This window comes from Rhincodon typus, chromosome 8 (assembly GCF_021869965.1).
Source record: "Rhincodon typus isolate 14 chromosome 8, sRhiTyp1.1, whole genome shotgun sequence".
Classification (NCBI taxonomy): Eukaryota; Metazoa; Chordata; class Chondrichthyes; order Orectolobiformes; family Rhincodontidae; genus Rhincodon; species Rhincodon typus.
Genome location: NC_063339.1, coordinates 29,597,463 through 29,623,779, shown reverse-complemented (window position 1 = coordinate 29,623,779; position 26,317 = coordinate 29,597,463). Strand labels below are relative to the sequence as shown.

Here is a 26,317-nt window from a genome sequence, read left to right as displayed (position 1 = left end):
GTTTCGGGCCTAGATGAAGGGTCTAGGCCCGAAACGTCAGCCTCTCTGCTCCTATGATGCTGCTTGGCCTGCTGTGTTCATCCAGCCCTGCACCTTGTTGTCAATGATATGTAAGGTCTTTGTTGTGCAGAATCAAACTGTCAGTTATGTTTTCTGCATTACAACAGTAATTACATATTTTAAATGTACTAATCGGCTGTAAAGTGCTCAACCACATCCCAAGGTCCTGATAGGCACTATCCAAAAGCAGGTCTATTTCTTTGTTTTTATTCATTTTTAATAATTTTGTGCTGCTGGAACATACTGTAGATGACTGAAACAGTGTGTCATTTATCCAAGTAATTGGAAGACAGTGTGAATAAAGATCATTTCATTTATTGAACACAAATTAAACATTATTGGTGGCTGAAACAAGTTGAATCATTAAATTACAGCTTAATTCAGTCAAAAATAGTACTGTACCTTCCTCCTGAGCATCAACCACTGTACCAAAGCATAAAAATTCACAATAAAGTCAAATTATTTTGTTGTGGCTCCAGTGGGGAAAGCTAAAGAAATACACATTTTTGCAATCTGTTTTACAAGGTAAAATTAATAGATTTTTATGCCTCAAGATTTAAACATTTATTTTGAGTGCAAGTAGTCTAATTTTTGGTGATCAGTATTACAGAAAAGAGGAAAAGGGAAAGAATAATACACTGCACCTTTGCAGTTTTTTATCATTTTCCCGGACTTTTTGGATTACTACAGTCTTAAAATTAATTTTAGAAATTACAGCACTATTATTCATCACTTTGCAGCATGGCATATTAGAATTATATGAGAGTCCCTTGGCATTCAGGAAGAGAGCAGTGAATTGTTGTTTTGAGCGCAGACATTTAGCCATAATAGAGTTCGATGATTTACATTGATCTGTTCTAGTTCTTTTAACACCAGCACAGATAGTTCTCCTATAACATGATAGTTGCTTTCTTATGTAACCTTGCACAATAGAAGATTGTGTTATAGGGAAATTGCTATAGAAACCTGTAGAGCAGAAAGCTGATGTTATCCGAACAGGGTCCACTATTCAACCAATTTGCGTTAACAAAACACACGTTAGAGCAGAACTACCTGTAAATCTACGGAACCTTTCCAGCATTTTCTGGTCACATTTCATCCCTCCTTTATCTGCTTGTTTATTTATTATTCCCTTCCCATTTCTCCAATATTCTTGCATTTTTCTTGTTTGATCCTTTCTATATTGAGTAAGAAATTTAGAAGAGTTTTCTTTGTGCGTGTTGGCCTTATGCTGTGTCATATCCCAATGGAGACAGAAATGTCATCTCTGGCTTCTGATGCAGCAACTTGCACTTATTATCATACAATAAATTACGTCTTGTTGTCAGATAAGTGTCGCTTCTCATTAAGACTCAATAGTGGTTTATCCTCTTCTACTGCTAATCAGATAAGCCCTTTGACTCAGCACAAAAAAGAGAATTAGTGACAATTCTTTGCCCTATTCTCACGCTATCAACGGTTGGTATCATAACATGTGACAAAGGAAGAGTGATGTTGATATCTAGATGGTACACAATTCAACTGGTTCAACAAACTAACTGACCCTTGGGTCCTGAGAGCTTTATTTTTGCAGCATTTTCTGCTTCTCTATTAAACAGTTTGCCTGTTAAATGTGTGATTGGACCACCAATTGTTCACTCTTATTTTTCTTTCTTTATTCTTGCATGGGATGTGTACATGACTGGAAAGGATTGCATTTATTCCCATCAACAAGTGACCTTGAACTGAATGGTTTGCTATGGCATTTAAGATCAACTACATTTGCTGTGGATCTGGATTGACACATAGGGTAGTCTGAGTAAGGAAAAGGCATTAGTGAACCAAATGGGTTTTTACAGAAATAAATGATAGTTTCATGGTTACCATTACCAGGCTAGCTTCACATTCCAATTGTATGCATTGAATTTAAATTTCACTAGCTGCTGTGGTTGGAGTTAAACCCAAGTGGCCAAAGCATTATCTTGGGATTTTAAGCTACTAGTCCAGTGACATTATCATTAAACCACCAAACCCCCACCACAGTAATATGTTTGCCTAACTTTCAGTTTTCTGTGATGAAGATAAATACTGATCGATCTGCTATGTATTGCCACTTATTGCTGTAAAAAAATCAAAATAATTATGATATTGATGCATAATAATATTGGGTTGATTACATATGTCTATCATTTCAAGCTTTAGAATTGAGGTGTGTCCTGATTTCTTTGATGTGCGTATTAATTTTCTGAGCAAAAAGTTACTTGGATGGGTCTTTTATTCTTCCAAGAAAGAGTATGTTGTTTGTGTTTTCCTCATAGATAATCAAAATGAACGGTCGATTAAATTCCAATATAAGTGGCAATGACAATGGAATAATACCTACTCCAGTAGCTCCAGCTGCCTCAGTGGATTTCTCATCAATATCCAGCACTGCCTTATGAGAAACCTTAAGAACCAAAAATAAATAAAGCTGAAGGTCACATTTTCCAATTGCATTGTAAACAATTATCATTGAAAGAAGTTTTAAAAGATTATTGGTATTCAGCTTCTTACAACCATTAAGCTTAAAAATATAGCGGACCTTTCAGCCCATTTGCAATCTCAAATCTTCACATCATAACTCATGGGAATAAAGCAGGCCATTCAGCCCATCAAGTCTGCTGCATTATTCAACAAGATCATGGCTTACCTGGTAAACCTCAAATCCCCTTTCCTGCCTTTTCCTTATAACCTCTGATTCCATTATTGATTAAAATGATATCTCAGTCTTCAATATACTTAATGATGCAGCCTCCACAGATCTATGTGGTAAAGAATTCCTCAGATTCACTACTCTCTAGGAGAAAAAACTCCTCCAAATTTCTGCCTTAAATGGCCTACCCCTTATTCTGAGATTATGTCCTCCAGTCTTAGACTCTCCAAATGGGAAAACAACCTTTCTGCATCTGCACTGTCAAGTCCACTATGAATCTCTTATGTTTAGGGAGGTGTTGCTGAAACTGTGTTTGGCATTAGTCAGACCACACCTGGAATACTGCGAACAGCTTTGGTCCCCTTATTTAAGGAATGGTAGACAGGGATTGGAGACAGTCCAGCAAAGGTTCACTATGTCCAAATACGGAGGGATTTTCTTATGAGGTTTGGTTGAGTAGTTTGGATTTGCAGTCGGTCAGGTTTAGAAGAATGAAAGGAAATCTTATTGAAATATAATGCAGTGTGCTCACTGCTCCTCTTATGGTCATGAGAAATTCCCGGCTAGAACACTCAAGACAGAATAGAAGAGGATGTTGTTAAGAATGGAGGGTTTTAACTTTGAGGAAAGTTTGAACTTTCTTTGCAATGCTGGAGGTTGAGGCAATATTTGATTAAGATTTATAAAACTATAAGGGGCCTAGATGGAGTTGATAAAGGATCAAATTCCTTTAGCAGAGACATCAATAAGGAGAGACAAAAATGTAATTGGCAGAAGGATTACAGGAGAATTGAGGAGAATTTTCTTCACTCAGGATGCTTGGGAGAAGGAACTTACAGCTTTGATATGATGGATGATGAAATCCTTAGCACGTTTCGAAGATTTCAAAGTTTGGAAAAGCAGTTGCAATGTCAATACAAAGGCAGTAATATGAACTAAGAGCTGGAAAATTGAATTAGGCTTAAAGCTTTTGCCAGCCAACACAGACATTGTAGTTTGAACAGCCTCAATGTGTGTTGTAAATTTTATGTTTCTCTTGATTTCTTACCACTCGTGGCATTTAATTGATGGAAAGCTTCCAACTTCAGTGGGAGTACACTCTTCCTTAACTGACAACCACTACTGTTGTGGATTTCAGAGGAACACTTATCAAATCATCTAATTGAACCAACAGCCAGAAAATTGTCCAGACTACAAGTGTTTGTACACATGAACCATGAGCAGGAGTTAGATATTCAGCTCCTGAAGCCTGCTTGACTATTTTTTCAAAAATCATAGCTAATTTGTTACATGCTTCAATAAGGCCAGCTCACACTCTCTAAAATTCAACAGATACAAGCCCAAACAGTGTAATCTTTCCTCAGAATAACTTCTGCATTCTAGGTGTCAGTTAAGTGAACCTTCTCTGAAATGCCTCCAACACAATTATATTCTCTCAAAACACAAATGTGAAACCAAAACACGACACAGTATTCCAGAAGTGGTTTCCATAATGCCTTTTAAAACTGGTCGAAGAGCCTCCATATATTTATATTCCCTGGCAATAAACAACATTCCATTTGTTTTCCAATCACTTGCTGTACTTGCACGCTGACATCATATGACCTCTGTACCAGAGCAGGAATTCCTCAGAATTTCAAAGTTCTGCATTTCTCTTCATTCATAAGATACATTAGTTGGATATTTATCCTACAAAAGCTTACATTTTCCCACATTCCATCCATTGCTAAAACATTGTCCACTCACTTAACCTACCTACATCCCTTTGTAGGCTTACGTCCTCTTCACAACTTACTCTACTTCTTTTAATGTCAGTTTTAAATTTAGCAGCCATGTATTCTGCCCCTACATTCAAATCATTGTAAATAGTTGAAGCTCCATCACTAATTCCTATGGTGTCCCACTAATTACAGCTTGTCAACCTGACAATTACACACCCATCTCTACTCCTTTTATTTAGTTCAGTAACCATTCCTCTATCCATATTATAGTATTACTGGCTGCAACATGACATCTTATTTTGTACAGTAACCTTTGATATGGCACCTTATCAAATGCCTTTTGGGAATCCAAGTAAAAGCACATCTACAGAAAAACTAAACAAGGTACAAAAGACCTGTCAATTCTTGGAATCTGCTCTGCTATTCAATAAGATCACGGCTGATCTGATTTGAGCCTCAACTCTACATTCATGCAAACTTCTGATAATTTTTCATTCCCTTGGTAATAAAGAATAAATCTACCACTATATATCACTACCTTAAAAATATTTAAAGATTTTGCAGCTGCTGGGTTTTGAGGACAGGAATTCCAAAACTAACTTTGGGAAAATGTTTTTCTTTACTTGTGTTAAATGGCAATCCCTTAGGTTTACCCCTGGAGTGGGGTTCTCCAACAAGAGGAAACACCCTTTCCACATCCAATCAGTCGAGTACCCTCAGCATCTTACATGTTTCATTTAAGTCACCTGTGATTCTTCTAAACCAAGAGGATACAGTTCTGGCCTGTGTAGCCTTTCCTCACAAGGCAGTCTGCTCATCTCGGTGTTCATCTAGTAAACATTCACTGAACTGCTTCCAAAGCATTAACATCCTTCCATAAGTACAGTGATTAGTTCTGTATACAGTACTCCATATGCAGTCTCATTAAGGCTCTGAACAGCCACAAAACGCAACAGCCACTCATTGGAGGAGTCCCAATACATCCATCAGCCCAGACTCAGCCCACTTGCAGGTAGTAACTCCACCAGCCCAGCCTCAGCTGGGCCATTTACAGACATGCCCAACCCAGGAGCTGAGAGTCCAACAGAATCAGGACAAGGAGAGAATATATCCACCCACGATAGTTAGAACTCACCAACCAGTGAACACTCCTTTAAAAAGCCACACCCCAGGAATCGGCTTCCCTTTACACACATTACTTATTAATTCCTCAGAGAACTAATTAATCAAATCCAATTCCTTTTTCCCAAATCCATGTTAACTCTGCATGATCCATTAAGACTTTTTAAATACCCTACTATAACTGCCCAAACAATAAAATCTAGCTTTTTCACCTGTGATAGCAATTACGCTAACTCGCCTGTGATTTCCTGTTGGCTGTGTCCATCCTTTCTTGTATAGATTATTTCCGAGTCTGATGGAACCTTTCTAGAATGTAGGGAACTTGGGAAAATTACACTTACTATCTTAGTAGACCCTTGAATGTAGGCCATCAGGTCTCCAGATTTTATCAACATTCAGTTCCAATACTTTTTTCAATACTCTTTCTTGATGTGTGTAACTCTTTAGGTTCCTTTTCTCTTTTCACCTTTTAATGTATATGAATTCATAGGATACTATTTGTTTCTACTTTGTGAAAACACACAATATCTGTTAACTGCTTCCACCATTTTCTCATTTCTCATTATTAATTCCCCAGACACACTCTCTAGAGGAACAATGTTCACTTTAGTTACTCTTCCCCTTTTCAATTTCTTGTTGAAACACTTGCTATCTGTTTCTATGTTTTAAATAGCTTTCTGTTATACTCTAATTTCTTCCTTTTGTTTAGCCATTCTTTGTTGCTTTCTAAAAAATTCTGTCTGATTATTTGACCTACCTCAAACTGTAGTCTGAATATGGCAAACTGGTGATGCATTTAAATCTCATACCCTTCCCACCTTCACAAGAATTAAGTTCTTGGTGGGAAAGTTCATAGTTGGCCATCCTGCCACACTACCAATTGAGGCCCTTTAATTGCCAATTAATAACCACCTAAGGGCCTCAGCCAAGTTCTTCTGGGACTAACCAACAGATAGTAGGCCAGTTGCCCAATGGCAATCTCAGCTACTGCCTTCCTGCAGAAAGCTTTTCACTGTAAACAGTACCTTAATCAAAGACAAGCCGTACCTGTTCAGGAGTCTGAACAATGGGTAAAAACTTCACTGAGCCAAACCCCTGCCTTTCCTTCAAGCTCCCTTGCCCAATGATTCCAAGCTTGACAACTACTCCCCACATCATTCGCTTTTCTCCTCAGTGCTCATGATTTTGAGATTTTGGGGAGTGGACTTGTTGCAGCAGCCATAGCCTCTGAAGCGGTGATATTGAGTGCAAGAGCTCTCTGTTTGACTGGCAGTTGTCACTAGATGAGGCTTCCATGCCGAAACCTGTTTCCAGGTGATGGCCCTTGGTAGCCTTTCGACTGCCTGATAACTTTTAATTTATTTGGCCTCCTCTGGAAGATCCAGCATGGGTCTCAGCAGCTCTCCAGTGAGCTGAAAAGACCCCCAATGCCTGAAGAGGATTCACCCAGACACTTTGTTTCTCACTTGAATACATTTTTGTTAAAAGTTATGAAGTATCTCTTTAAGTGTTTGCCACTGCATCTTTACTGACTTAATTTTAGACTAGGGTCCTGAACTTAAAGGAAGCCAATTTTGATGGTATGAGGCATGCGTTGGCTAGGATAAACTAGCCAAGGATACTTAAGGTGTTGGTGGTCGATAGGCAATGGCAGACATTTAAAGTACATATGGGTGAACTTCAACAGTTGTACATCCCTGTCTGGCATAAGAGTAAAACGGGGAAGGTGGCTTAACCATGGCTAACTAGGGAAATCAGGGATAGTGTTAAAGCCAAAGAGGAAGCATATAAATTGACCAGAAAATGAAGCAAAACTGAGGACTGAGAAAAATTTAGAATTCAGTAGGGGAGGACAAAGGGTTTAATTCAGAAGGGGAAAGTAGAAAATGACAGTAAGCTTGCAGAAAACATAAAAACTGACTACAAAATCTTCTATAGATATGTGAAGACAAAAAGACTGGAGAAGACAAATGGAGGTCTTTTACAGTTAGAATCAGGTGAATTCATAACGGACAACAAGGAGGGGGCAGAGCAGTTGAACAAATACTTTGGATCTGTCTTCACTAAAGGAGGACACAAATAGCCTTTCGGAAATGCTAGGAGACAGAGCGTCAAGCATGAAGGAGGAACTGAAAGAAATCTTTATTAGTCAGGAGATGGATTTGGAAAATTGATGAAATTAAAACCTGATAACTTCCCAGAGCCTAATGCTCTGCACCCCAAAGCACTTAAGGAAGTGGCCATAGAAATAATGGATGCATTGGTAATCATTTCCAGCATTCTATAGACTCTGGAAGAGTTCCAATGGACTGGAGGGTGGCTAATGTAATGCCACTTTTTAAAAAGGGAGAGGGAAAATGGGGAATTATAGGCCAGTTAGCCTGACATCACTGGTGGGGAAAATGCTGGAGTCAATTATTAAGCATGTAATAATTGAGTATTTGGAAAGTGGTGACAAGTCAGCATGGATTCACTAAAGGGAAATCATGCTTGACAAATCTTCTGGAATTTTTTTGAGGACGTGACCAGTAGGATGGATGAGAGTGAATCAGTGGGTGTTGTATATCTGGACCTTGAAAAGGCTTTAGACAACATAGCACACAGGAGATTAGCATGCAAAATTAAAGCTCATGGTATCAAACGTAATGTGTAGGTGTGGATAGAGAACTGTTTGGCAGACAGGAAGCAGAAAGTTGGAATAAATGAGTTCTTTTCAGAGTGGCAGGCAGTGATAAGTGTGGTGCAACAGGGTTCAGTACTGCAATCTCAGCTGTTCACAATATACATTAACCATTTGGATGAAGGAATTGAATGCCATATCTCCAAATTTGCAGATGACATTAGCTGGGTGGCAGAATGTGCTGTGAGGAGGATGCTAAGAGGCTGCAGTGTGACTAAGGCAGGCTGGCTGCGTGGGCAAATACTTGGCAAATGCAATGTAATGTGGATAAATGTGAGGTCATGCACTTTGGTGGCAAAAACGGGAAGGCAGATTGTTATGTGAATGGTGGCAGTTTAGGAAAAGATGAGGTGCAACAAGACTGGTTGATGGTTCGTGGTTGAACAGTCGCTTAAGGTTGGCATGCAGGTGCAGCAGGCAGTGAAGAAAGCTAATGGCATGCTCTCTTTCATAGCAAGAGGATTTGAGTACGGGAATAGGAATGTCTTGGTGAGGCTACACCTTGAGTACTGTGTGCAATTTTAGTCTCATAGTCTGAAGAAGGACATTCTTGCTATTGAGGGAGTCCGACAAAGGTTCACCAGACTGATTCTCGCGGTGTCAGACTGACATATGAGAAAGACTGGATCAACTGGGCTTGTGTTTGCTAGAATTTAGAAGAATGAGGGGGGAGTCTCATAGAAACATATAAAATCCTGATGGGAGTGGACAGGCGAGATGTGGAAAGAATGTTTCCAATGTTGGGAAAGTCCAGGACAAGTGTTCACATTCTAAAAATAAGGGGTAAGCCATTCAGGACCGAGATGAGGAAGAATTTCTTCACTCAAAGAGTTGTGAACCAGTGGAATTCTACCACAGAAAGCTGTTGGGGCCAGTTTACTACACATATTCAAGAGGGAGCTTGACATGGACCTTGTGGCTGAAAGGATCAAGGGGTATGGAGAGAAAGCAGGAATACTGAAATTGTACAATCAGCCATGATCAGATTTTGGTAGGAGTAATAGTAAAAAGGATTATTACTTGAATGGTAAAAATTTGCACCATGCTACTATGCAGAGGGACCTGGGTGTCCTTGTGCATGAATGACAGAAGGTAGGTCTGCAGGTACAACAAGTAATTAGGAAGGCAAATGGAATTTAGTCCTTCATTGCTAAAGGGATTGAAATAAAAAGCAGAGAGGTTATGTTGCAGCTGTACAAGGTGCTGGTGAGGCCACACCTGGAGTACTGTGTGCAGTTTTGTTCTCCTTACTTGAGAAAGGATGTACTGGCACTGGAGGAGGTGCAAAGGAGGTTCACTAGGTTGATTCCGGAGTTGAGGGGGTTGGCTTATGAGGAGAGACTGAGTAGATTGGGATTATATTCATTGGAATTCAGAAGATTGAGGGGGGATCTTATAGAAACATATAAAATTATGAAGGGAATAGATAAGATAGAAGTAGAGAGGATGTTTCCACTAGCAGGTGAAGCTAGGACAAGAGGGCATAGCCTCAAGATTAGAGGGAGCAGATTTAGGACTGAACTGAGAAGGAATTTCTTCACCCAGAGGGTTGTTAATCTGTGGAATTCCTTGCCCAGTGAAGTAGTTGACGCTACTTCAGTAAACGCTTTTAAAAAAAAGGTAGATTTTTTTTGAACATTAAAGGAATTAAGGGATACGGTGAAAACGCGGGTAAGTGGATCTGAGTCCACGAAAGGATCAGCCATGATCTTATTGAATGGCAGAGCAGGCTCAAAGGGCCAGACGGCCTACTCCTGCTCCTAGTTCTTGTGTTCTTGTGTTCTTGTGATTGAATGGTGGTGCAAGCTCGAAGGGCCGAATGGCCTACTCCTGCCCTTATTTTCTCTGTTTCTACATTTCAAATTTCTCAGTTCATTTTAGCCAACTCAATCTTCATAGTCTGATTATTCCCTTGAGTTAAGTTTAAAACACTGGTCTTAGAACCTCACTGTTCATCCTCAACCTGAATGCGAAATTCACGTGTTTTGATCACTGATACCTAAAAGCTTCTTTACGTAAGGTCATTAAACAATCCAATCACCTTGTGCATTACCAGGTCTATAATAACATGCTCTAGAACATGTTGCTTTAAGAAACTGTCCTAAATGCACTCTATGAACTCATCATCGTTTTCCAAGACATCGTTTTCCAATCAGATTTGTACAATCTATATGTAGATTTAAATCATCCAAGATTATTTTGGTATCCTTGTTACAAGTTATCCTTGTTTCTTCTCACATACTCTGTCAAATAGTGCAGCTTCTGTAAGGTGGAGGGGGGGGTGGTGTGCATAAATTCCTTCCACTAGTAATTTTTTTCCTTTGCTATTTTTTATTTCTACTAAATTGATTCTACATCTTGATCTTTAGAACTAATGTCATCTCTCAGTATTGTACTAATGTCAGCCTTAATTAGAACAGCAACCTTATCATCTTTTCCTGACTACCTGACCTTCCAAAATGTCAAATGCATTCAGTGGCTTGATTTCATTTAGATAACAAAAGCCGAAATTGGCAGAAATGTTCTTAATACCATTTTAATTAATTTACACATACATTTGTCACAAATGGGCATCTTCCAGCATAGTAGAAAATACTTTCATCATAATGAACTTACCTGTGAAACTTTCAGATTTTCACTTTCACTTATCCCAAACAAGTTGGCCTCAGGTGTAAACAAATCTCTCAGACCCATTTCAGCGAGGATATTTTTCATCTCATATGACAATGACAGTGACACTTTTGGAAAGTGGAGGATACATTGTTGCCTGCTCAACAAAATTTTGAAATAATGGGGGAAAGCAAACAAAAATCATTTTTTATACAAAAGGACAGGTACTAGTATAAATATCAAAAATACTTCACATATTTAAACTGATTGGGATGAAATTTTAATTACTTGTGGTAAGCAAGTTCTTGGACCCATTCTTCAAATTTTTCATGGGAAAGATTTTGTTCCACATGTTCTAGTTTCCCGTCTGCAGGCAAGATGGCGATCATCGATGCATTTCCAAGGTAAGGAAGTTTTATTACATTACTGAAAAGATTGTAGTCAGATATCTTACTGAATGCGTTGGTTTGGTGCATCATTTGAACAGGTACTTTTGTGGTTTTGTTCACACTAAACAATGTTTCTTGAGTATGTGCTGGATCAAATGGTTTCTTCCATTTTCCTGTTGGACATAAATTTGACAGAGTAATTCAGCCATAGATAATTCCTACAGATTAATTCAGAAAGAATAGTTGTAAGTGGAAAGCATGTGTGAGAATCTTGTTACAGAGCTAGGACACACTTGTGGACTACAGGGGGTTAAATCTATTAAGTTGACAGCCAGAGCACATTGTCAGTTACACCAGGTGGTGCCATATCCCATGTAGATGGAACATGAGGGATGAATGTTCTAATGGAGTCTTGCTAAAGCTTGTCTCTATAATTTGTCAGCAAATGGTCACTTTTTTGCACCAGCTCTGCTTTAGCTTTCTTCTATCAAAGGGTCTCAGAACTCAGTTGTGATATTAATAGAACTTGGAGCTTGAAATTCTGCACTGGCCCATTACATTGAAATTGTGGGTGGTGGATAATGGAGCAAAATGTGGTTCCATCAGGATTCTGTTCCCTGGAAAAGAAGCTAGGAAATTTCATTAAAATAGATTATGGGTGATCTTCTGCCTGTCATTTCATACAGCATGGAAACAGACCCTTTGCTCCAACCGGTCCGTGCTGACCATGTTCCCAAACTAAACTGGTCCCACTAGCCTGCATTTGGCCCATATCCCTCCAAACCTTTCCTATTCATGTACTTATTCAAATGTCTTTTAAGCATTGTAACTGTACCTGCATCCATCACTTTCTCTGGCAGTTCATTCTATGTACTAACCACTCTCTGTGTAAAAAAAGTTGCCCCTCATGTCCTTTCTAAAACTTTCTCCTCTCAGCTTAAAAAATATGCCCCCTTCCTTTGAACTCCCCCACCCTAACTATTCACCTTATATATGCCCCTCATGATTTTATAAACTCCTATAAGGTCACCCCTCAATCCCTGCACTTCAATGACAAGAGTCCCAGCCTATCAAGCCTATTTTTATAACGCAAACCCTCCATTCCCAGCAACATCCTGGTAAATCTTTTCTGAACCCTCTCCAGATTAATAATATCCTTCCTATAACAGGGCGACCAGAACTGTGCATAGCACTCCAGAAGAGGCCTCTCCAATGTCCTGTACAGCCTCAACATGACATTGCAACTCCTTTACTCAAAGGCCTAAGCAATGAAGGCAAGAGTGGTAAACGCCTTCTTAACCACCCTGTCTACCTGCAATGCAAATTTCAAAGAAATATGTACCTGAACCCCTAGGTCTCTCTGTTCTACTACACTACCCAAGGCCCTACCATTTATTGTATAAGTCCTGCCATTGTTTGTTTTACCAATACCCCACATTTATCCAAATTAAACTCCAGATGCTGCTCCTCAGCCCATTGATCCAATTAATGAAGATCTCTTTGTAATTGTAGATAGCTTTCTTCACCATCCACTATACCACCAATTTTGGTGTCATCCGCAAACTTATTAACCATGTCTCCTACATTCTCATTCAAATCATTCCTATAAATGACAAACAAAAGTGGACCCAGTACTGACCCCTGTCAAACACCGCTGGTCACAGGCCTCCAGTTTGAAAAACAACCCTCTGCCACCACTCTCTATCTCCAACTGTAAAACCAATCTGTATCCAATTGGCAAGTTCACCCTGAATCACATGTGATCTAATTCTATTAATCGGTCTACCATGCAGAACCTCATTAAAGGCTTTACTAAAGTCCAAATAAACAGCATCTACCATTCTGCCATCATCATTCTTTTTTGGTTACTTCCTCAAAAAACTCAATCAAGTTTGTGAGATATGCTTTCCAATGCACAAAACTATGCTGACCATCCCTAATCATTCCTTGCCTCTCCAAATACATGTAAATCTTATCTTTCAGAATCACCTCCAACAAATTACATGTCACTGATGTGAGACTCACAGGTCTGTAGTTCCCAGGCTTCTCCTAATAGATTTTCTTAAATAAAGGCACAATATTAGCCACCCTCCAGTACTCTGGCACCTCACCTGTGATTATAGATGATACAAATATTTCTGCTTGGGCACCACAGTTTCCTCCCTAACTTCGCACAATGTCCTGGAATACATTTGATCAGGTCCTGGCGATTGATCCAACTTTATGTTTTCAAAGACCTCCAACACTTCCTTTTCTCTGATATGAACTGTTTTCAAAACATCAGTATTTTTTTCCCTGAGTTCTCTAGCCTCCATTTCTTTCTCCACAGTAAAAACTGATATAAAATATTCATTTATCATCTCTCCCATCTCCTGAGGTTCAACATAAAGATGATCTCTTTGATCTTTAAGAGGTCCAACTCTCTGTCTAGTTGCTCTTTTGCCCTTTTGTAGAATCTTTGTAGATTTTGTAGAATCTCTTTGGATTATCCTTAATCTCATCTGTCAAGGCTATCTCATATCCCCTGTTCGCCTTCTTGGTTTCCCTTTTAAGAATGCCCCTACACTCTTTATACTCTTTAAGAGATTTATTTAATCCCTGCTGTCTATCTCTAATATATGATTCTTGTTTCATTCTTGACTAGAACTTCAATATCTTTATTCATTCATTATTCCCTAAATTTAAGTCTTACCTTTCAGTCTAACAGGAACATAATGCCTCTGAGCTCTTGTCAGTCATTCCTTTATCTGCAAACAGTCTACTCCAATCAAATTTTGATAGTTCCTGTCACATACCATTAACACTTGCCTTACTCTAATTGAGAACTTAAAATTCCACAACTATTTTATAACTAATAAAATTATGATCACTAGTCCCAAAGAGTTCACGTACTAACACTTCAGTGACTTGCCCTGCCTTATTTCCCAAGAGAAGATCAAGTTTTGTTCTTTCTCTATTAGAAAAATTTAGATATTGATGAAGAAAATTTCCTTGAACACATTTATAAATTCCTCACAATCCAAACTTCTAACATTGTGGCAGTCCCAGACAATGTTTGGAAAATTAAAATACCCTACTGTTACAACCCTATTATTCTTAGAGATGTCTGAGATCTCTCTACATATTTTCTCCTCAATTTCCCTCTGACTATTGAGTCTTAGGGAGCTCCTGTATTTGCCTGTGGAAAGTCCACCATTAGACTTAAAAAACTTAATGTCTTTTGAGACCCTGTATCATCATGAGGGGTCTGTTAAAAGCTCCAAAAGGTAACTCATTTCAGGAGTGGAGGGTGAAGAGGATTTTCCACTGAAAAAGAATGGCTGGATTGTCACTTTTGAGAGCTGAGGAGTTGAGTGGCTGTTGCACAGTGAGACCCTAATCAATCCTTCTCTACTTTGTTGGAAAAGCATGACAATATCGCTGACATTTCCAGCCTCTAGTGGGTTGGGTATCACTGATGGTCTCCTAAGACTTTTGCAAAAACAAATTACGTTGATGGCTCCAACCATTAGATAGGCAGCTATCCTGCCTACCTCAGGTGACAGAGTTTCCGGTTAGCCAAATCTTCTAGCAACACAGCAGGAACCTGGGAATTTCAGCCCTTTGGTGTGTTGCTGTTAACAGGTTGAATTCTGGTAGTAAACCTGCAATTTTACAATCAAAGTATTGCATCTTTCAAATTTTGGGGTTTCCTGTTAAAATACAGCAGTTACAGCCATTATAGAATACTTACAAACATTATCAGAATAACAGAAAGCTCTTCTGCTGTGGTAAAATTCTTGGGGTGGCACAATGGCTGAGCGGTTAGCACTGCTGCCTCACGGGTTTGATTCCACCCTCTGGTGACTGTCTGTGTGGAGTTTGCATGTTCTCCCCGTGTCTGCGTAAGTTTCCGCCAGGTGCTCTGGTTTCCTCCCACAGTCCAAAGATGCGCAAGTTAGGTGGATTGGACATGCTAAATTATCCATAGCATTCAAGGATGTATAGGTTTGTTGCATTAGCCACGGAAAATGCAGAGGTACAGGGATAAGGTAGGGTGATGGGTCTGGGTGGGATGGTCTTCAGAGGGTCAGTGTGGACTTGTTGGGCCAAATGGCCTGTTTCAACACTGTAGGAATTCTATGGAAAATTCTCTCTAAAGAGTTAATATTAACTATTAATTACAATAAGTGGGAAAAGCAGGGCAACCCTTTATTTGACAAGATTAAAGTACATTGAATGTGGCAGGCCATGGAAAAGCAAATATGATGGCATAGAGCCAGAACTGCTAATCTGGGGAAATGAAGAGAGGAAATAAATTACAGGAAACAGAATGATTTCAAGACTGAGGGATTACAGTTATTTGGATTGACTATAGGAGCTGGGGTATTCTACTGAGAACAGAGAAGGCTCGCAGAAGATTTGACAGAAGTTTTTGAAGTCATGAAGGGTTTAACTAGAGTAACAAAGGGAAACTGTTTCCAATGGATGAAGGGCATGAATTCAAGGTCATTGGTTAAAAAATCAGAAGTGAGATCAGGAAAAGATTTTTTTATGCAGCAAATAGTTAAGATAGGGAATTCTCTGCATGATAGGGTGGTGAAAATAGATTCAACAGTAGCTATCCAAGGGGGTTTAAATATAATTTGAAAGAAAAATAAAGGGGCATTGGAGGAAAAGTGGGTTTAACTGGATTGCTCTTTGAAAAACTTAATGCTGTCTCATTCAATGCTATCTTATTTTATAATTTTGGGATTTTTAGAGTAGAGAGGACTTTTCTTCAAAAAGAAATAGAGCAACAAACTTCAGAATAAGTGACAAACAATCTGATTGTAGTGTCCATTGTTTCATAAGCCTAGATGTCTAGTCCCTTACATTAGTTGTTATGCTGCAATATTTGCCCCAGAACATGCAAATCAAATAATGGCGTACCATGCTGGACAGAATAGGGTAGAATTTGACCTTGAAGATGAACAGCAGAATGACACTATCTATTATGTGTAAAGCCATTACAATATAGAAAAACACCATTTGATCCGTTGTGTATTTGTTAGTGTTTTGCCAGTATGTTTCAAAACTAAGCCATTGCTATGGCTTTCTTCTAATAGCAATCTTCCTTTGCTGTAGTGCTTTTTACAATCTGAGCCATCATTCTACTTGTTTCCTATTTGTTTCTCATGCCTTTCAATATTTCTATTTTCCAAGCAATGATTTCATGGCTCTTTCCAAATGTTTACAGACCCTTCTGCAGCTAGTATTCAGCAGGATTTCCAAATTCTAACTTCCTATGTAAAAGTTACTGTTCAATCTTTGTTTTAATTCAGGTTTTATGAATAAATTTTCAGAAGATGTGGATCAAAAATTGCTCTTGTGATTCAAAGAACACCACATATTTGTAGTTTTGTACATTTATGTAAATTATTAGCAAAGTAGATTTTACTGAAAGGCAAGAGCTAAATTTTAAACGGCAGCATCTCCAAAGTAATAATCTCTGGATTACTACCTGAACCCCAAACAAATTGACATATAGTAGATAAAGTCAAGGAGTTAAATGCATGGCTCAAAGATTAGTGTGGATAGAATAGCCTTCAGCCCATGAGACACTGGTACCAATACTAAGGGGACAGTTCTGGTGGATTGGGCTTCACTTGGTCTGTGCTGCAAATAGTGGCCTGGCGAATCAGATAACAAGAGCTATGAAGAGGGCTTTAAACAAAATAGAAAGGAAAAAAGTAACATCTAATGTGGCAAAGATTAGTGGTAAGCTGGAGGATTGGGGAAGTTGTAAAAACCAACAAAAGGTAACAAAGAGAGGAAGAAAGTAAACTTTTAGGATAAACTTGAAAGGAATATCAAATGCATACTAAAAGCTACTTTACATATATAAAAAGGAAGAGAGAAGTTAAGGTGAACATAGGCCCCTTTAGAGAATAAGGTTGGGGAAATAATAATGAGAAACCAGAAAATGGCAAAGAAGTTGAATAAATACATTGCATCAGTCTTGACATCAGAAGACACTAATAACATCCCAAAATTACTAAATATTCAAGGAGCAAAAGGAGGAGTGGAAATAAGTACACTATCACTGGAGAAAAGAGTGCTAGGGGAAACTAATGGGGATTAAGACTGATAAGTCCTGATGGGATGTAACTAAGGATATTGAAGCAAATAGCTACAGAGATAGTGGTAAACCTCTTGGAATCTTTTGATTCTGATAAGTCCCAGAAGGTTAGAAATATGCCAGTTTTATTTTATTTACAAATTGAAGGAGGCAGAAGTCAGGAACTATATAGGCTAGTTAGCTTAATTACTATTATTGGGAAAGTGTCAGAGACTGCAAGAGCAGAGCATTTTGAATTACACAGTAAGATTAAGCATAGTCATCTTAGCTTCATGAAGGGGAAATCATGACTTACAAATTTAGTACATTCTTTGAGAAAGTATCAAGTAGGATCGATAAAGGGGAAGCAATGGATGTGATTTGGATTTTCAGAAGGCGTTTGATAAGGTGCTAAACATTAGGTTGCTTCATAAGATAATATCGTATGGTGATGGGGGTAGTATATTCACATGGATAGAGGATTGGCTAACGAATAGAACATAAAGTTGGGATAAGAGGGGAATTTTCAGGGTGGCAACCTCTAACTCATGGAGTGCTGTGGGGATCAGTGTTGGGACCACAATTATTTACAACATATATTAATGACTTAGATGAGGAAAGTGAATGTACCATTGTTTGTGGATGAGACGAAAATAGGTAAGTGGTGAGGATGACAGTCTGCAGAGGGATGTGGGCAGGTTAAGTGAGTTGACAAAAATTGGAAGATGGAATATAATATGGGAGGTTTGCACTATGGCTGGAAGAATAGCAGAGCTGAATATTATTTAAATGGAGAAAGACTGCAGAAAGCAATAGGAGAGAGCTTGGGACTCCCTGTCCAAGAATCACAAAAAAACTAGCATCCAAGTTCAGCAGGTAATAGGGAAGGCAAATGGAATATGTAAGTAGACGTGTTTTCCTAAAACGACAAGGCATTGGTCAGACCACAGCTAGAATACAATGAACAGTTTTAGGCCCCTTTTAAGTAAAGGAAAAATTGGAGGCAGTCCAGTGAATGTTCATTTAGCTGATACCAGGTATGGAGGGACTGTCTTATGAGAAGTGATTGAGTAGATTGGGTCTGTACAAGATTCTTAGGAGACTTGACAGAGTAGATGCAGAAAGATTGTTTCCCCTTATGGGAAAATCTAGGACAAGAGGGCATACTCTTAGAATGAGGTGTTGCACATTTCAAGACAGATGAGAAGGGATTTATTCTCTCAGAGAGTTGTGAATCTGCAGAATTCTTTACTACAGAGGGTTGTTGAGGTTGAGTCAATAAGTATATTCATGCAGAGATAGACAGATTTTTAGTTTGTAAGATAACCAAGGGTGATGAAGAAAAGCCAGGAAAGTGGAGCTAAGGATTATCAGAATAATCATGCTTGTGTTGAATGGCCTTCTTCTCTTGTGGTCTAATGTGAGTGGTGCACTTTGGTGGGAGGAACTTTGAAAAACAATATCACATAGAGCGAGCAACTCTAAAGGGGGTTCAGGACCAGAGAGACCTGGGTGCATATGTGCAGAGGTCATTGCCAGTACTGATGGAGAGAGCAGTTAATAAAGTAGACAGTGTCCTCAGCTTTATTAATAGGGATATAGAGTACAGGAATAAAGTGGTGATGTTGCATTTGTGTAAGACACTTGTTAGACGTTAATTGGATTTTTGTATACAGTTGTGGGTGCCACATCATAAGAAAGATGTGAATGTATTGGAGAGAGTGCAGAAGCAATCTACACAAATGGCTCCAAGAATGACACTAGCTTGAATAAGTCGGGACTCTTCTGTTTGGACAGAAGAAGGTTGAGAGGAGATTAATGGAGACTTTCAAAATCATGAGTGGGCTGGATGGCGTAGGTAGGGAGAAGGCATTCCTGCTCATGAAAAGAACAAGAATAAGAAGGCATAGATTTCAAGTGATGCGCAAAAGAAGACAAGGTGATAAGAAACTTTTCACACAGTGAGCAGTTAAGGTATGGAATGCACTTCCTGGAACTGTCATAGGATTGAAGCATTTAAGAGGGCATTGGATGATCATCTGGATAGTGTACACAGGTATGGGGAAAAGGCAGGAGATTGACATTAGATAATGATGTTTGTCTGGAGGGACAACAGACAGAATGGCCTCCTTCTGCACGGTAGCAATTCTGTGGTTTTTGAGATTCTGAGCTCTTCAAACATCTTGCTTTTCATTTTATCTTATTTCATTTGAACTGCATTTTTAATGTCAATGCCATCTTCAACAAGTAATCTAAGTGTTTTTGAGGTTGATTGCCCTTTAGTTTGTCATGAAATTAGAAAAGGGGGTCTTCCAATCAGCCTTTATATCAATGTTACATGATGATAAAGCCCAATTTCACAGAAATAAAATGTAAAATGAAATAGTTGATGTTGTTAGTTAAAGCTTTCATAATACATACTTAAATAAAATTATTGATATCTGTTTACATTTGTAAAGGAGAAGAAATTCTATCAAAATGATTAAAACAGATTTTTATATCTTGAAAAATATCAACAATGGTGTTTGACTATTTTCAGACTGCAATCATATTTTTTATAATAGTTGATGTATAACATGCAAAACATTCAACAATAAAAATTGATTTACCTTTAAAAAAGATGTAGTTAATTAGCATTAGTTTGGTTGAAGGGTCAATTGTGTCAAACATGTCTTTAATTTTCCCTTTTGTCATCTTTTTCACATAATCATTCAATCGTAGCCTGGCATTTTCAGGATCCAGATTAAAGTCTAGAGAAAACACCTCAGCATTGTAAAACTTCTTGGACTCATTCAGAAAGCTTGGCAACACATCATAGCCTTTTTGAATATGAAGAGAGTTTCCCATTAATAGCTGAAGCTCATTTTGTTCTGCCGTCAGGGATTGTAAGAGTTGTTTGTAGCCTCTGTTCATTTCATTTATTCTTTCCTCTGTCATATTATTGAGGTGAAGTCCCTTGAACAGCTGTTCCCGTGTCACAGATCTGGTTCCAAGTGACAACAGGGCTAAAGCGGTGGAAATACTCAGAGGGGAGAAGAAAATATTGGAAGTACTTTGGTTAGCAATTTCTTTGTAGAGCTCAAAAGCAAAATCAGTGTTTGCAGAAGAAATCATTGCCATATCAGATTCTTGCCCATGATTTTGAAGGTCTTCTTCATGGTTATCATGCCGTTTCTTCTTCATTGCAGAAACGTCTATTCCAGTGAATAGGGTAACGACTAACAGCAAAATTACTGAAGGGAGCATGGTTTCTGTCAATTCTCTTGAATCCTGTTTTCAATAGAAGAACAGTTGAATATTTCAAAGTACATTTCTTCTCCCATCACCTTTATAAATTACTCCTTCTTAGGCAAATCCTACTCCCTGCATTCTCCATGTTGTAATTTACAATGTTGAAATGTTGGGAAGTCATCTCTTCCCAGGTTTCTGCAAATGCAATTTCAACTTTTCTGTTAAGAATAATGCACCAACAAGGATAATAAGTGCATTTATATAGTGCACTAACATAGTAAAACCTACCAAGCATTTCACGGTGTTATGAACAAGTATGACATGAGCCAAATAAGAGGGGATTAGGTCAGATGACCAAGACCTCGGTCAAATAAATAAGTTTCTGCACGTGTAGGAATATTGAATTATTCCTCAGATTTCCAAACAGTTCGGAGTGTAATGTTATATCTACATTTTTGTGTAAATTTTACTAAACTCCCTCACATCAGTTTGGCCTCAGGCGGTACATACTGGTATGGTTTCAGTGGATGGAAAATTATGGACAGCATGCCCACAATTTTCTACTGTATATTAGTGGAATATAACCATCTACTAGTGATGCAGGAACTTTCAACATTTACTGTAATGCATTATTTAAGAAGATTGAGAAATTGGAATATCTGTCCACTTAGAATTCAATTGTTGGCAGCCATTATGTGGTTGAAAGGACCTCTACTGGGAGAGTTCTGTAAGGATTCAGAAATAATTTGGAATCACACATTCTTAAAATCTCCAGCATTATCAGCTTCCCCGAAGATGTTGGTCCCATCCATTTTAGAATTGTTTAAAAGTCCATTATCAATATTTTTCAACTATCATTCTACGTTTTAAATCACTCTTTTTTATTTTGCAATCATTCTCAGCTTCAGTCGCACACTGCTCTTCAAGTTGTACTGCTATCCTGACACTATATTTACATCATTAGTACATTCTTTTTGAACAGGATAGATTTACATGTACATATTAATCAATTAAAACCTTTAACTGATTAAATATTAAACAGCATCTTATGTTTGTTTAGTACATACTTATAAGTGGTGTGACCCTTTAATCTTTTACTTATAAATTCTGTGTGTGATACTACCTCTCTCACTAACGCCTGAAGAAGGAGTAAGACTCCGAAAGCTTGTGTTTTCAAATAAACCTGTTGGACTATAACCCGGTGTTGTGTGATTTCTGACCTTGTCCATCCCAGTCCAACAACGGCACCTCCACATCATGGCATTCCCCCCGACATTAGATTGCCTGTTGTTTATATTTCCTCCAAACCACTATCAGAGGCCTACTTTTCAACAACTGTCTTTTGGCACTCTCTTGCAAGTCCACCTGATCTGCCTCACTAGCAATGGACAAATAGCAAGGAAATTACTAAGATGGTGATATTGTTGACAAACACCATAAAGGTACCTTGTTCTTCAGTAACAAATTTACAGCACAATTTACTACACAACATACGCAGAGGACACTGCATGTAGTGGCTTTTGTCTTCAACTTCCGAAACAATCTGCAGTCTGGGTACTATTTCTGATATAATACTTGGTTTTTAATAAGGTTGTGTGATCCATGAATATATGATGAATAATCTAAATTACATACTTAAAAAAGTCATTTCAACCATTATTTAGGAACAGAAACGTCAATCCGCTCCCACCAGTTTAATGGAGGCCAATTCATGATAATTAACTGTTCAACATTTTTATTGAGCAACATAAAAATGATGTTGGTTATGTAATGTCGTAAGTCACTCACAACAGCATTTTCAGTGGTATCTGCACCACAATAATGGCAGACTATTGAAGCACCTTTGCTAATTTTAAGTAAAGTTGACCTTGTTTTAAATAAGATCAACCAACAGTTGAAGAAACAAATGATAGAGGGTGTATTCTACACACAATAGAACAGCAGAGCAAAACTTACTCAATTACATTAATGGCTGTTGTGGTTCATACAACCCCACAGCATTCCACGTTCTTCAACAGTTGCACATTATTATCCTTAGCTACTAATTAGAGATAGAGAGAATAGAGATAGAAAATAATACAGGGACAAAGCTTTTCTTTGCAAAAATATTGAGTCACAATTTGCTGAAAAAATAATAGTGTGAGCTACACATGCCATTATTAAAGCTTAAAACAAACTGTTACTTGCGGGAAGGAATAAATCTTTACGAATTTCAAATTAACTGAAGTTGTTGAACACTTTGTGCCACTTGTCCTGGCTTACATAAACAGCACCTCCCACTTTATATCCCTGTGATTTTCTTGAAGTTGCAGCTTTCGGAGTCTTACTCCTTCTTCAGGCGTTAGTGAGAGAGGTAGTATCACACACAGAATTTATAAGTAAAAGATTAAAAGGTCACACCACTTATAAGTATGTACTAAACAAACATAAGATGCTGTTAAATATTTAATCAGTTAGAAGGTTTTAATTGATTAATATGTACATGTAAATCTATCCTGTTCAAAAAGAATGTATTAATGATGTAAATCTTAATTATCCATTTTAATGCAGCACAAGTAGTTAACTTTAATAACAAGATAAGTCCCTTGAAATATTAAAGCAATTGCTAACGACTGTCAATTAACTTTTCTCACCCAGAAAGTGAAACATTATAAATGTGGAGTTGCATTCCTTTTTGGTTCTGAATTATTTTAAGAGATGTTAGAATTGTTAAATTAAAATAAATTAATTTTTTTTCTTATTTTATGTTGCTGCCTCCTTTTTCCTTTCTGTTTAATCGTCCTTTCCTTCTCTTTTTTTTGAACCTAAACTTATCTGAAGAAGAAACACACTGTACTCAAAACATTAACGCTCTCCACAGATGCTGCTATACTTGCTGAGTTTCTCCAGCATGCTCTGGTTTTAGTTTAGATATTTTGCATTTATTGACATTAAATTCACATATTCTAATTTACTCACCTTTTTCTGTTATTTCCCAATCCCATTAATATCTGTTTGCCATCTATTATTTACCATTGTCACAAATACTTGATTGTCCTCTTATCAGCTCACGATTTTCGCAACGCTGTGGGCTAAACTTTTAATACCTACACATATACCAAGAACTCAAACTAATTGGCATTGTTCCTCTCCAAAAAATCTGCCCACTATGTAGGATTCTGCACTCCATGACCGAGGGCGACTATAATATGGTGGGCATGTTGCTCCCACAGTGCTCCCTGCCAGTACAAAACTCCAGACAAACACAATTATTTCACCAAAAGAAAATATTCAAATTCTTCTGAATCCATCACGAGCTGTGAAAGAAAGACATAAATAACAAAACTATGAAGTTGATGAAACGATTCTTGAGTTCAAAGATTTAACTTCAAATCTCAATGGAAACAAACTTGTTTGTCAAATTGCAAATTTGCAATTCTTTCACACTGATATATTCAATTAAAGTAACAACTTGGAGCATGGGACAAAGGAATCACTCCATTCTCCATTCTGTGGAGATAGATCTGATGTAACTTTTAGGGCTTCTTGATATTATTTCAGTTAATGGCGATTAACTAATATTTTATATGTGAACATTTCTTCTGGAATTTTCTGCATTCTTCAAAGTAAACCCTGAGTTCAGCGAAGAAAATATTAATTTTACAGTATAAAAAAAGTTAGCTCATTCAAAATCAGAAAAAAATAACAAAGAACAGTAAAAACAGAAGTGGGCCCTTTGGCCCACCAAGACTGTGCTGACATCTGATGTCTTTCTAAACTAAAAGCCTCTTGCCTGTATGCTGTCCCTATCCCTCTATTCCCTGCCTATTCATATATGTATCAAGGTGTCTCTTAAACATTGCTGTTGTATCAGCCTCCACTACCTCATCCGGCAGTGTATTCCAAGCACTTACCATCCTCTGTGTAAAGCCCTTCCTCTGTCAACTCCTTTAAACTTGACCCCTTTTACCCTAAACCTATGTCCCCTAGTAATTGACATTTCTCCCCTGGGCATAAGACTCTGACTAAGCATTCTTGCCATGCATCTCATATTTTTGTAAACATCTATCAAGTCACCCCTCATCCTTTGATGTTCAAATAAAAAATATCCAAGTTTGTCCAGTCTCCTCCTAGCTAATATCTTACAAAGCAGGCAACATCCTGGTAAACCATTTCTGTACCCTCTTCAAAGCCTCCACATCGTTCTGGTAGTGTGGAAACTAGAACTGTACACAATATTCCAGCTGTGGCCTAACTAAACTTCTATAACCTAAAGTTCTATAAAGCTTCAACATGACTTGTAAATTTTTATGCCTTATGTCTTGGCAAATGAAGGCAAACATGCTATATGCCTTCTTGAACACCTTATCCACTTGTGTTGCCTAGATCCCTCTGTATGTTAATGCTACTAGGAGGTCTGCCATTTACTATACATTTCTGTCCTGCATTAGATCTTCCAAAATGCATCACCTTGTATTTGTCCGGATTAAACTCCATATTCCATTTCTCTGTTCAAATCTCCAGACTATCTATAACCTGCTGTATCCTCTGGCAATCCCCCTCACTATCTACAGCTCCCCCAATATTTGTGACGTCTACAAAGTTATTAATCAGGCTACCTATATTCTCCGCCAAATCATTTCCCCCTCCGCCAAACACCACTGGTCACAGAACACCAATCTGAAAAATACTCTTCCACTGCTACTCTCTGTCTTCTGTGACTAAGCCAGTTCTGTATCCATCTTACCAGCTCACTGTGGATCCTATGTGATTTTATCTTTTGTATCAGCCTGCCATGAAGAACCTTGTCAAAGGGCTTGCTAAAATCCATGTGGATAACATCTACTAGCTGTCCACATCAAACATCTTTGTCACTTCCTCAAAAAACTTAATCACATTTATGAGACATGACCTTCCCCTCACAAAGTCATGTTGCTTATTGCTAATAAGTCCATATTTCTCCGAATCTTTTCCCTAAGAATCTTCTTCAATAATTTCCCTACCATTGATGTAAGGCCCACTGGCCTGTAATTTCCCCAATTATCCCTGTTGCCCTTCTTAAACAAAGGAAAAACATTGTCTATTCTCCAGTCCTTTACCGCCTCCCTGTAACTAAAGAGGATACAAGGAGTTTGTACAAGGCCCCAGAAATTTCCTCACCTGCCTCCCTCTGCATTCTGGGATAGATCCAAGCAGATCCTGGGGACTCGTCTACCTTAATGCTTTTCAAGACACCCAAAACCTCCTCCTTTTTTATGTCGAGATGCCCTAGAATATCAACATCCACCATGCTATTCTCCTTTGTGAATACTGATGCAAAATATCCGTTAAAGATCTCACCGACTTTCTCTGGCTGCATTCATAAATTCCATCCTTTGTCCTTGAGTGGATCTACCCCTTCCCCAGCTACCCACTTGCTCCTTAAATGCCTTGGAATTTTCCTTGATCCTATTTGCCATAGACATTTCATGGCCCTTTTTAGCACTCCTAATTTGCTGTTTGAGTTCTTTCCTGCTATCTTCGTATTCTTCAAGGGCTCTGTCTTTAGCTTTTTAAACCTTACATAGGACTCCTTTTTCTTTTTGACTAAGGACATAAGAACACATAAAATGTAACAACATTCATTACAAAGTTGTTCATTAATTGTTTCCTGTCTTACGAAAATGCATCACAATATTCTGCAAAATGATTTACTGAACAACTTACCAATTGTTTCAGGACCTATTTATTCGCTGTTCTCTGCTCAAAGCAATCCACAATTTATGAGATATTGTT

The 26,317-nt window shown here is 38.2% G+C and overlaps 2 protein-coding genes across 2 annotated transcripts in view; both read right to left on the bottom strand.

Moving 5' to 3' along the window:
• The window catches only part of LOC109928837 (FA complementation group M), a 102,825-nt gene extending 102,348 nt beyond the window's left edge, over positions 1–477 (bottom strand). Inside the window, exon 1 of the mRNA XM_048600081.1 lies at positions 463–477. Within this exon, the coding sequence (XP_048456038.1) occupies positions 463–477 (15 nt within the window). The remainder of the gene's footprint in view (positions 1–462) is intronic.
• LOC109928836 (alpha-1-antiproteinase-like) lies at positions 360–26,317 on the bottom strand. The gene is made up of 5 exons (XM_020528766.2): positions 26,249–26,317; positions 19,942–20,602; positions 11,153–11,426; positions 10,871–11,021; positions 360–2,485 (listed from the first exon to the last, which is right to left on the bottom strand). The coding sequence occupies exons 2-5, from the start codon at positions 20,576–20,578 to the stop codon at positions 2,297–2,299; spliced, it is 1,251 nt and encodes a 416-aa protein (XP_020384355.2). The 5' UTR covers positions 20,579–20,602; positions 26,249–26,317; the 3' UTR covers positions 360–2,296.